The sequence below is a fragment of the Sinohyriopsis cumingii genome, chromosome 7 (genome assembly GCF_028554795.1).
Source record: "Sinohyriopsis cumingii isolate HCF-2022 chromosome 7, ASM2855479v2, whole genome shotgun sequence".
In the NCBI taxonomy this organism is placed as follows: Eukaryota; Metazoa; Mollusca; class Bivalvia; order Unionida; family Unionidae; genus Sinohyriopsis; species Sinohyriopsis cumingii.
The window spans coordinates 135,829,550-135,842,369 of NC_142967.1; the positions used below are offsets into that span (position 1 = coordinate 135,829,550).

Here is a 12,820-nt window from a genome sequence, read left to right on the forward strand (position 1 = left end):
TTGATAGAGTGCAGCTTAAACATATAAAGCTGTTCCAATGACTACTAAAAGACATTAAAAGAAACTATCATGAAGGTGCCCACAGGAATGGTAAGTAGGGTTTGAAGAAAGCCCAATATGGCTCAACCAATTATTGATAATATAGTTTACACTTTCTATGTAGAACATGTATCATATCTGGTGATTTCATTAAACAAATTTATATTTATTTATTCTTCTGCACAAAATGAGCACTTTCTAGCACTTTCCTTCTCAAACCTTACATAAATATAAAGGAAAGACAAACACATTTTCAAGCTGAAAGAGATCAAGCTTTAATGACAACCTGTTTCGCAGACTTACATTTCTGACAATATTATTTTGTTTGCATTAGCATTCAGAATCAAAGTTCATGAAATGTATAAAAAGTATTTAGTCAGTAAATCTATTGATAAATAAACAAAAGGTTATCAAATACTTAAGACTGAATGTGATGCTGCATACTACTTGACATACATACAAATTGTTCATTTAACCACAAATACATTACATGCATTTTGGAGGATCTGACTAGAAGCTTGTGGACATTTCTGGCAGATGGTTTGTGGATACAGGTTACAGTATTTACAGGATTTTATATATATATATATATATATATATATATATATATATATATATATATATATATATATATATATATCAGAGAGAAATAGCATGTGGTAATTTACTGACACATAACAAAGCGTTTTTTTTAAACAACTTTAATTGTAGTTATCAATACATTCAATGCAACATAAAAAATTGTTTATATTTCCGGACTGGCATATACAATGCCATGAATGATGTAAAATACAAAGATCACTTTGCAAGTGAAGAAAACAAGGAAAACTTATAAAAATACAAAATCAATAACAGTTAAATCAGATGAACCAAAATTAGAAAGTTAATTTTTACCTTTTCTCCCAATGGGAGAATTACTGATAGCCTACCAATTAAATTATGAAAATGTATTACTATTATGAAATGACTCTTTTAGTCAAGAACAAATATTATGAGTTGAGGGTCAAGTAGTCTGTCCAAAATAATCTTGATATAGTCAATACTGTGAGTACAATGCTGTTGGGTATTTCTGCACACTTAAGGTTTCCGTCTATGTGAAGGGGCAAATTTCTGGCGATCTAACAAGAATACATTAGTTGAGACCAGAGAACCATTAATTAGAAATTAGATTTATGGAGACAGGCACGTATCATATCGCCATACTACCATGTCTGGTAATGTCTTTTCAAGGGAGAATTTTGTTCCTAATTAAGCATGTGTTTATACAGCAGCCAGACGGACTATTAGGGACATGGTAAACTTTATTTTCATGGTAAAGTTGTCACAACTGAAAAGTCACAGAAACTCTGTTACTCAAATTACCAGGTCAAGCTGACCCCGACTTTGGCGCCTCTGAAAAAGGTGGCAGACATATTTGATTCTGATTGGTTACGTTAAATAAGAGGCATGTTTCCCACACTAAATTTCCTAGGTTTTAATATCGCCACATCAAAATTTTTAACCAGTCTAAGCTTTTCTGCAAGAGAAACCAGAGTAGGCCCTGAGGGATTTGCATGAAATTTCCTCGTAAAAGAACTTTTGTCAAAAGGGGACTGTTGTCAAAAGAAACTGATGAACTAATTTGGTGAATAGAGGGAGGAACGTTGAAAGCAGAGGTAGTGTGACAATTCCATGTAATTTGTTGATGCCATATATAATGCTATGCTGAATTTATTTACTTGCATTTGTATTTGCATGAATCTTTTTTCTACATTCTTATGATAATTCGCTTTATGAAGTATAACTGTTGAGTTTATGCACAGGAACATTAATCTTCTTTAGATAAGTTTGACAAATTGTTTGAATTTGTCATCTTGGTTGCATAAGAATTAGGTTCTAAGAATTTAATGCATTACATTACTTAATATGATTACAAGAATCTATGTGAATTCACTGAATTTAGAAGATTTCACATATGATGAAGAGTAAGTGTGTAGTAATTGATGTAATGTATTTCATTTATTCATTGTGTAAACTGAGGCTGGCTCAGAACCCCAGGCCTCATGTGGTGTGTTAATGTGTGATGTTAATGCGTAACGAATTAGCCATTCGACTAACTAGGGTCATTATAGGACATGTGGAGTTGACTGATAGCCTTAGCATCTCTCTAGCACTGATAGTAAAATCTGATAATGAGGGAGAATAATGCAAAATCCCCTGTATCATAAATAACAGGAAATTTAGGTTGTCTCTATTTATATTTCTTTAAAATGGAGAAAATAGCTCCTGAGACGTATACTGTGATGTAATCCTGCGACATATTAATTTCTGAAACATATTCTGAGAGTATCCAGAGACGGATGGTGGAAAGTATCATCCTGAAATCCAAGGGTCTGAACAGCTACAGTGGAGGCAGAGCAAACATGAATGAGCAGGTTATGCAATTGTACAAGACGCTGACTTCAAATGTTCACTCGATCCTATGATGAACTAAATCTATCAGTAAACAGATCGGCTATTTCATTTAATCTATTTGTGTTTTTTTTGTAATTCGGTGAAAGTTTTATTTCTAAAAGCAGAGTATATTCCTGATGAAATGAATTCTCACAGTTGTTTTATGTAATTGATTAAATGATTAAATTGTTTGTTTACATGTATGGGGGCTCATGTTGGTTTGTTCTATATATCTGCTCAGATCTCTATCTATTTCACCCATAAGTTTCACCACTTATATTTATATTTACTCAAACCAGGCAATAACATCGAGGGCGGTCAACCGCTCGATAACAAAAATCCAAATTAAGCGGGACACCCAGCAAAGTCACACCATCCACCCCACCTTACAGTCTCCAATATTAAAGCAAAATGCATACCGAATTTGACCACTTGACGAAAATAAAATACAGCAATGCTTACCATTTGAAAAGAGGCAATTGTCACCAGAATATTCTGTTCAAAATAATATTAATTTTGGACACTGGGGAGACCTTCTGTGTTTTCCTGACTCGCAATATGTCAGCCTATTCTGCACACAGCGTTGAAAAGATTGTAAGATTTATTAATCGAGCAATAGAAATGAAATGCATTACTTTGGACTGTTTCTGTCAGCATTCAAGTAATTATGTCAGGTTTATAGTTAGTTTTACAAAATTCAACGTAATAATGCCAATAAATGGCAAGATATATTAAGCAAACAAAACCGATCTTGTAAAAAAGTTAGTGAAGTTCAATATTTTATAAAAAAAAAATCTTTTATGTGGAAGAGAAACAACAATTAATAGGAGGTAATGCGTTTACAACATCTTGCTGATGGGGAAAAATTACTAAAGAATTTAGAAACAGACTATATGCCAGTGAATTTCTTGAGAATTTATATTCTAGTGGCAAGTTGACACGTTGGGTAGCAGACAATTTTGTACGTGTGGGACAACTTCTTGCAAAAATGGAAACTTGGATTAAAATGCAGTATTGTTTTAAGGTATACATTTCCATCTTTTATATAATGTATTTATTTGTATGATTCTAAAAGATACACAGTAAATAGGATTTTCTGGGTTACTGGTTCAAGAAGGCCATGGAGTGGGTCTTCATGTTGACATTTATAATCACATTTTCATATGCATTTCAAGTCGAAATGCTGGATATTTTTGTACACTTTATGAATATCACTTTTCTTAATTAAATTGTGATGTTCTTTCTTGATACAAAATGGATTTTTGACCCAAAATAACACATGATCCAATGTTTACAGAAATGACGTATCAATGCGCAGAATTACTCGACGCACAGAATTGGCCGACATGGTGGTAGACATTTTTCGCAGACACAAATTGTCACAATTTTGTCCAGAAATGCACATTTTAAAATTTAGCAAGTTACACTATATATTAAAGATTTCTGATCAAATGAAGTTATCATATATAAAGTTAAACATGTTGGTGAATTTGTGTTTGGTGATCTCATTATGTGATCATTAAATTGCTAAAATTTCTCCACAAGTAAAACATTCTTGCTATGGTAATAAGGTACTACTATATGGGTTTTGGGCATAAGCATAATTTGAATGTCTAGATATTTGGTTGGTTAAGAATTATAACTAAATTCATATTTTCTGGCACATGAACTTTGAAGAAACCTCCAACCCAGATGCCATATTCCATGCAATTTAGCACCAAATGTTTTCATTCAGATTAGCCAGTAACAGTGACTGACTGCAGTCTGCAATTAGGTAGATGCTGCTGTTGATTGGCCAGTAACAGTGACTGACTGCAGTCTGCAATTAGGTAGATGCTGCTGTTGATTGGCCAGTAACAGTGACTGACTGCTGTCTGCAATTAGGTAGATGCTGCTGTTGCTTGGCCAGTAACAGTGACTGATTTGCTGTCTGCAATAAGGCAGATACTGCTGTTGATTGGCCAGTAACAGTGACTGATTGCTGTCTGCAATAAGGCAGATACTGCTGTTGATTGGCCAATAACAGTGACTGACTGCTGTCTGCAATTACTAGGTAGATGCTGTTAATTGGCCAGTAACAGTAACAGTGACTGACTGCAATCGGCCATTAAGCAGATGCTGCTCTTGATTGGCCAGTAACACTGACTGACTGCAGTCTGCCATTAGGTAGATGCTGCTGTTGATCGGCCAGTAATGGTGACTGACTAGTCTGCCATTAAGCAGATGCTGCTGTTGATTGGCCAGTAACACTGAATGACTGTAGTCTGCCATTAGGTAGATGCTGCTATTGATTGGCCAGTAACGGTGACTGACTAGTCTGCCATTAGGTAGATGCTGCTATTGATTGGCCAGTAACAGTGACTGACTGCATTCTACCATTAGGTAGATATTGCTGTTGAATGGCCAGTAACAGTGACTGACTGCGGTCTGCAATTAGGTAGATACTGCTGTTGATTGGCCAGTAACAGTGACTGACTGCATTCTACCATTAGGTAGATATTGCTGTTGAATGGCCAGTAACAGTGACTGACTGCTGTCTGCAATTAGGTACATGCTGCTGTTGATTGGCCAGTAACAGTGACTGACTAGTCTGCCATTAGGTAGATGCTGCTGTTGATTGGCCAGTAACAGTGACTGACTGCAGTCTGCCATTAAATACATGCTGCTGTTGACTGACCAGTAACAGTGATCAATTGCAGCCTGCCATGAGCAGACTTTGTTGTTGATATATTTTATTGATGACATTTACAAATCTTAAGGCATTTTCATCTGCTTTCATAAAATTATTGCTTACTGTGCAATTCAATAAGATGTGACCTATACATGACATGACATCACCTTTTACTAAAGTGTATCATAATGCTAGGAACCTTGGGTAAACCTGAATATTACAGGACTTGGCTGTGATTTCTATCCCTTATTAAGTAATTAAATGCTTTATGAAATTTTACAAATTATGATAACATCAATGAAAAATACACAAACCCATGAAAATCCTTACCAATTTGTGACTTGCTGTAAATTGTCCAAGCAGGCTTTTTGTTGCAGAAAAACCTAACGTGATCTCATCAGTTGTTTCATTCTAAATAAATTCTCTAATTAACATACCTTTTTCTTTATGTTAATAATTAAAAGTCAATGATCTTCAACTTGTACAAATCCAATGAACAGGTGTGTGTGTGTGTGATTTGGATTTTTAATGTAGCTTTAACAATTTTTCAGTCATATCACTACGATGTCTGCAATGTGGTAGTTTATAGTGATGTCTAGCACCGGAGCATCATGCCGCAGACATGTAACATGATGTCCCACCAGTCACATTATCCTGACCCCAGGCTGACCAGTCCTAACACTAACCTCTTAATGAGTGCCAAGTGAGGCAGCTGTTAGTACCATTTTTGTAAGTCTTTGGTATGACTCGATTGGGGATCGACCCCACGACCTCCCGCATCCGAGGCAGATGCTCTAACTACTAGGCCACCGGAGCGGTCCTGATGAACAGGTGAATACTCATTCAGCTATTACTTTATGGACAGGAAGTGGCAGAAGTTTTCCTATAGATTTGTAATGACCCTTACATGGGTATTTATATTTAAGAGTAGCACAAAAACTGCACACCAAGTTATAAATTGTTTAGTGATTTTGAATTACTTTAACCTTTAGCTATGGACAAATTTGAACATATTACAAAAGTTAAAAACTTAAACATTTCAACAAGCAAACATCATTTAACTTTTTATGCATCAAATACAGCAAAACTTTGAAATAAATAATTAAAATACTCTGCACGGCTTGATCGATATGCTCAGTCCCATTCTAAACCATTCTTTAGTCTGCAACCTTTAACAGCGTGAAATGATGTTGAGTGTATCTGCCATGAACATGGAACTTCAGTAATGATTGTAGTTAAGCGTAGAAGTTTTTCAACCAAAGGTAAAGATTAAAGATCAAAAGAACCTTGGCCCCATTCCGCCAAAACCTCCACGTCTTCCTGGTCTGGGAAACATGCCTGGAAGAGGACCCATTGGGTCAAACCTAGGCCTTGGTAGCAAGGGGATAGGGCCTAAAACAAAAACAATATAATGAAACCAACAAAAAATGGCTATCTGTTAGAAATTAAAGATGTCATTTTGTGCTGTATTAAACACTGATGAAACTTTGAACACAGAATCATAAAACTGTGCAATATACGTGCAATACACATTTTCCAAAATGCAGACCCTATCATGCCCCAGCACTTAGAAGGTAAATGAATCAACCAACACTGAGTCTTGCTTGCACACACTATAAATATATTGTTTTCATGAGCGAGTTTCATTTTTGCACACTTTTAATAACATCAGTAAACCCGTAATATGTGGTAAAGATATAAATAGCTGACTCACTGGTTATTTCATCAAGCTATTATTGAGATTATGATGGTGAATTGTTGTTATTTGTCATGTTAAATTCTTGCAGACAAATTTACAGATTAGAAGAAAAATTTACATAAAAAAAGTAATATAAAAGACATATCCAGGATGTTAACTGAAAACTAATGATGCCCCAAGTATGGAACTTTTCAGAAACATATCTAGCGCCTATCTTTGTATCTTTATTCTTTTATTCATCTGAACTTCAACTGATGCGTACGTTAAGTATTTAGTAGATAAATATGTAGAAAGCCCTCAACCGATTAGGGCAACTCACAAAAAGCCCTCTGCAAATTAGGACAACTCACAGAGAGCCCTCTGCCAATTAGGACAACTCACTGCCAATTAAGACAACTCACAGAAAGCCTTCTGCCAATTAAGACAACTCACAGAGAGCTCTCTGCCAATTAGGACAACTCACAGAAAGCACTCTGCCAGTTAGGATAGCTCGCAGAAAGCCCTCAACCAATTACGACAACTCACGTATGATACTACTATGCATCATCCAAATTATTCGCAACATTTTCTGTTTACTGTCATGCTTATATTTCTTAATTTTCTTCTTTCTATCTCCTCTCTATCTAGCACTGTTGTAAAATCCAACTTGTAAAAACCCTAGCAAAGGTTGCTGGTTGAGATATCCATTTTGTTTATACTGGTTAATGCAGAAATGTTCATTCATACAGTACAATACTGAGGTCTGTTTAACTCTTTCACAGATACTTAAGTTTTTCTTTTCTGCATTTTTAGTTTTCAATATTGTCATTATAATCTGTACTGCTGAAATTAATTTTATACATATGCCTGACATCTTTAACATTTTAAAATAACTAGCTATATGAGAAAGGCAGATAGTAAGTTGCTAGATCCCTTAAGCATTGTCTACCACAAAAACATGCTTAAACTATGGTTGAATTTTATACACAAGATTCACACAAAATGATGAAAAGCAATCTGCACAAAAATGTCAATAAAAGAACTATTTTTCAGTTTAACAAATTTGTTAAAAGACATTTCTCAAGCTTCAGCACTGACAGTCTGAATAATTGTTCAGAATCATGGGATCAAGTTTGCCACAACTGATGCCAGGAAAATGATCCATCATTAATGGAAAAATAGTTTACAGCTGTAGCCACTGCTAAAATACTGCTTTAATGAGTATTGATATGAAGCACACACTTAACATACTGACAATTTTCTAAACATGCCTGATTTAGTTGGCACCAATATACATTCCACTTTGCAGTGTAAACTTGTGCTAAAATGTGCTATAGTGTCTTAGAGTGAATGATGTATGATAGACTTAGTTACTATTTGCTGCAAGTCCTTGAGGAAATGAGTCAAATATATGAATGTAATCTACACTGTACTGACTTGTTAGACCCTAATTTGTGTCTGTGATGCTGAGTGTAAATGAACCAGATACACTCATTTGTTTAGTGTAATACAAGGTCTGCAGGTCTTATAATACCGTATGTACTCACTTAGAAGTCAAGTCCAATTGTAAACTGCACAGGCCCAGATCTGCCATCGCATGATATGCTGACAGATCTGGGGATGTGCAGTTTGTTAGGAGTAATCAGTAGAACAAGCAACATGTACCTGAAAAATTTGGAAACAAATCATAATCTCCACCAATAAACCCTGGTCCTGGGGGCCTCCAAGGTCCAGGAAAATATGGTGTGGGGACAGGCTGGAAATATGGGGGCTCAATGAATACCATCTGTTTTAGTCGTTTGTTACGCTCTTTCCTCAGTAAGTATTGCTCCTTGTACAACTGAAACAAGGAAATGCATAATGAACGATTGGCTTGGTGATCACAGCAATACAACATCATTTCTGTAGGTGGATATGGTAACCATTGCATTTTTTTTCTAATTCAGAAAAAAGGGGTTGTTGCCAGAAGCAGCCATATGTATTTTTTTATCCATCATCCAAAATTACTTTTTAAGATATTATTGGTTCAAAGAACTTACAAATGGCAGCACCTTGATATGTTACAACTGAGAAACAATGACTACATGAAGTATGATGTGGTTATTAAATATTATACAGTTATTATGATTTACTATAAATACATAATCCTTAAGGTGAGTTTGCAGTCTTCTGAATCACTTATTTACATATCTGTCACTGAGAGATCATACAAGCCTGCTACATGCTTGTCAGCCCACATTGGTGGGAAGCAAGGCGCAGCAATCCCTTTTCCTGTGGCAGTGGCGGTGGTGTTGTTATCAACAGTTTGTAAGATGTTGGTTAAAGCTTTTTAGCAATGCTCTGATTGTAGATTTGACATGCAGGCTCTCACCTTCTTCTCTTACAAGATTTTGTGACCAGCTCATGTGGCCTGTACTCCCAAGTGTAACTTGAGAAGGTCTGGACTTACATGTTGATCCACATATAGCACTGCTGTAAAATGACAAAAGGCCGAACCGACATACTAGAGAATTAATTCATAATAACACATTCAAAGTATAAGAGAATCCATCTAGGGGTTTAGCAAATAATATAAGCAAATGAAAATTATCCCCCCCCCACAAGCAAATTTTCAGCAGCTCTGGCTCCCAGGTCATAGGTGCAAGCAAGCATGTCATGAACAAAGTATCTCAGCTGATTCATGGCAGATATGATGAGAATTTAACATGGGGTTTTGATAACTTAAATAAATGGCAAATTCTGCTCAAACTCCTAATGAAATGTTCTATTATTATGACCTTGACTCAAGGTCAAGGGGCAAGTAGACATCACAGAATGAATGGCATCAGCTTTATAATGATTTGTCCTAAGTATGAAGACAAACAAATGAAGGGGTTTTGGATTTATGAGCAAAGAAAAAACTTTAACCAAGAACCTAACTGTCAACAATATCATCCCTGCCTTATCTTACCTCCCACTAACATCGGCTTAACTAAAAGCAGACTGGGAAGGTGGGTATGCTGTTGCTTTGTTAAATAACATCTGTATGACTAAAAAGCAGACGGGAAGGTGGGTAATACATGATGTTGCTTTATTCTATAACATGTCTGTATGACTAAATATAGATGAGGAGGTGGGTATGCTGTTGATTTGTTCAATAATCCATCTGGATGACTAAAAGCAGACTGGGGAGGTGGGAATTCTGTTGCTTTGTTCAATAATCTGTCTGGATGACTAAAAGGAGACTGGTGAGGTGGGTATACTGTTGATTTGTTCAATAATGCATCTAAATGACTACAAATAGACTGTACTTACTTTATACTGGATGACTAAATATAGACTACTTACTTTATACTGGATGACTAAATATAGACTATACTTTTATACTGGATGACTAAATTTAGACTGTACTTACTTTGTACCAATCTTGAGAGAGGGAGTTGTCAGACCTGTCTGAAAATGAAACAGTGGAGTAAGGCATCTGAAATGAACAGAAACTACAAAGTTCTGACACTGCCTAAATCAACATTTTGTCTGAATGTGTAAACACAAACATTTTAGACCTGGAAATTATAAACCTTTGGAATGTAAGTTAGTACTCAGATTCAAGATGCTGACTGTAAGTAACTTTGGAATGTAAGTTAGTACTTAGATTCAAGATGCTGACTGTAAGTAACTTTGTTTTTTATATGCATTTAGTCATGACTTTCGAAGGATTTCCAATTAATGTCAGATTTATTTGTGAGAACAGTCAGAGAAATTGTTAAATGGATCTCAAATAACAGGTTCCGAAACATTTCATTTTTATTATCAGTTAAATATGAAAAAGTAATATAAAGTACAGGGTCTATTTATTCGCAAGTTTGTAGAATTTAGCTTTCAGATTTTTTGTCCACTCCTCATTATGTACAAAAAAGAAAGTAAAGAGAAGTCTAAGCCCAAATTTTCCCTTGATCCTGTGGAACAGAAAGTAGAACTGTGAAATAGAGAATAATATTCCTGAAAACAATATTTAAATGGCAAACTAAATTTAAAGTAATAATGCAAAGAAACAGAAAATAGTTCATGAAACTCAAAAATAAACTTAACCAAAGCCAGTGAAGTATAAAATAAAGACTGCACAGACATACTTTATGTAAAAGGTTAATGAACACACCAAGAGGAATCCACTCACAAAGTGGAATGATTTTGCAGCAAAAGTACACAAAAAGCTGACCTAAACATTAAACTAAAACAAAGCCACTTCAGTGTGCAATATAGGTCATACTGACCTTCTGTGTATGTGTCTTGCCTGCACATAGAGATATCTGCACATATTACTGCACAACCTTGCATGCAACAGAACATGAAAAACTGATCAAAATGAAAAACACAACCAAGATGTGACAGTTGGGGCAAAAATGACAGATGAAGAGATAATTCCTTGCATATCATGACAGAGAATAAATATAGTCTAGTTTCTTTCATATCACAGCAGAAAATAAATATACAGTCTAGTTTCTTGTATCTGACATAACTGGTCCCTGGGAATTATGTCGGTTAAAAGCTAAAGTGGATAAAATAATATGGGAACATGACAGTTGCTTTTCTTGACCAGTTAATTCCATTATCAATGTTACTGAAATTAAAACCAACAAATAAGGCCAAATATGCCATGGTCACAGATCTCATCTATTCACCTTAGCATACCTGTTAATCCTGCCTCTGAGTAGATCCATTTATTGTTTATGTTATGGGTGACATTGATTTGACTTTGGGTAGTCAAAAAAAAACCAAAAAAACTGATTTAATTAGCTAACATTTCAATTTAAGTGCAGAAAAAGTAAGTGTGACCTTATAGTTAATTTTGCAATTCACATGCCATAATTTCAATGGACTACATGCATGCTTCTGAAACATCACAGGTGAGAAATATACATTAAAACCATTTCTTTTCTCTTCTCACTTAGAGAGACAGAAACATAAACATTTTACTGGACATAGGAGTCCATCTTGATTATCTCTGTACATATATGTCTGAGACTGCAGATCACAACTGAAGGTAGCTGATTCTTGGCCAGAAATCAGGTTGGCAAATAAGTGTGACTGAATCATAGTTCCTACTAAACTGTAAACAACCCTCTTCCATTAACAATGCCTGATTTCCACTCCTCCTTTGCTGATGCTAGTGAGAGAAGGAAGACAGTTTTAAATGGTAAGGGGGTTTAGATAATGCCCAAAGAACAAATAAAAAGGTTAAATCTCAGTTTTAAAATGCAAGTGACTGGTCTCGAGAGCTCAAAGTACCTATAAATTATGAAAGAAGTGGGTCCAACCCAATAGTTGAGCATACAGAGAACATATGATTACTGGAAATGGCTGGACTAGATCCCTTTATGGTGGATACTGAGCAACCATTACCCTCAAGGAGAAAATCTGCAACTGAAGTTAACTGGGTTAGACAGAATCAATGTATTTCCTACTGCACTAACCACAGAAAATTCTCCAATAAATCTTGGAATCTTAATGTCTTCCAACATGAGTGTTGCATTTGGCAACCTTGACCAAACTGGTTCTGACTGATCTGAGCCAGACATGAATGTGGAGAATATTAAGAGTGCTGTGCAAGAGGGACCCTTTATGCTGTGGCAGCTGATCCCTCCTCAGCAGTAACTGCCTGGGGTCATTAATCAAAAGGTTGTGGAAATCAAAACTATGATCACTGGGACTACCTTTGAGTTATCAAGATGATATATAATTTGGAAGTTCTGACTATTTGAAGATCCTGAGGGACTATTTTGCAAGGTAGTTAGGTACTGGCATACTTTCAATCCCACCTCAGATATCTGGTCTAGAAAGAGAGAAACATAAAGAGGGAGTTTGTTCTTCAGCTCGTCTACTACTACTGGCTTTTGTCAAAGATAACAAAATGTACCAGCTACCAGATGGTGCAAAAATCATTCCATGACTGTCAGCCTGTCTGCCAGAATTGCTTTCTAGCCAAGAATACTGCATACTTCCAAACACAAAGAAGCGGCACA

General features: G+C 35.7%; 1 protein-coding gene across 1 annotated transcript in view; it reads right to left on the bottom strand.

The window, feature by feature from the left end:
- Window positions 1-289: 289 nt before the first annotated feature.
- LOC149796199 (F-box only protein 7-like) overlaps window positions 290-12,820 on the bottom strand; it is a 48,327-nt gene continuing 35,796 nt past the window's right edge. Inside the window, exons 8-10 of the mRNA XM_089966148.1 lie at window positions 10,216-10,253; window positions 8,487-8,661; window positions 290-6,535 (exon numbers count right to left, since the gene is read on the bottom strand). Coding sequence (XP_089822274.1) covers window positions 6,420-6,535; window positions 8,487-8,661; window positions 10,216-10,253 — 329 coding nt within the window. The 3' untranslated portion in view covers window positions 290-6,419. The remainder of the gene's footprint in view (window positions 6,536-8,486; window positions 8,662-10,215; window positions 10,254-12,820) is intronic.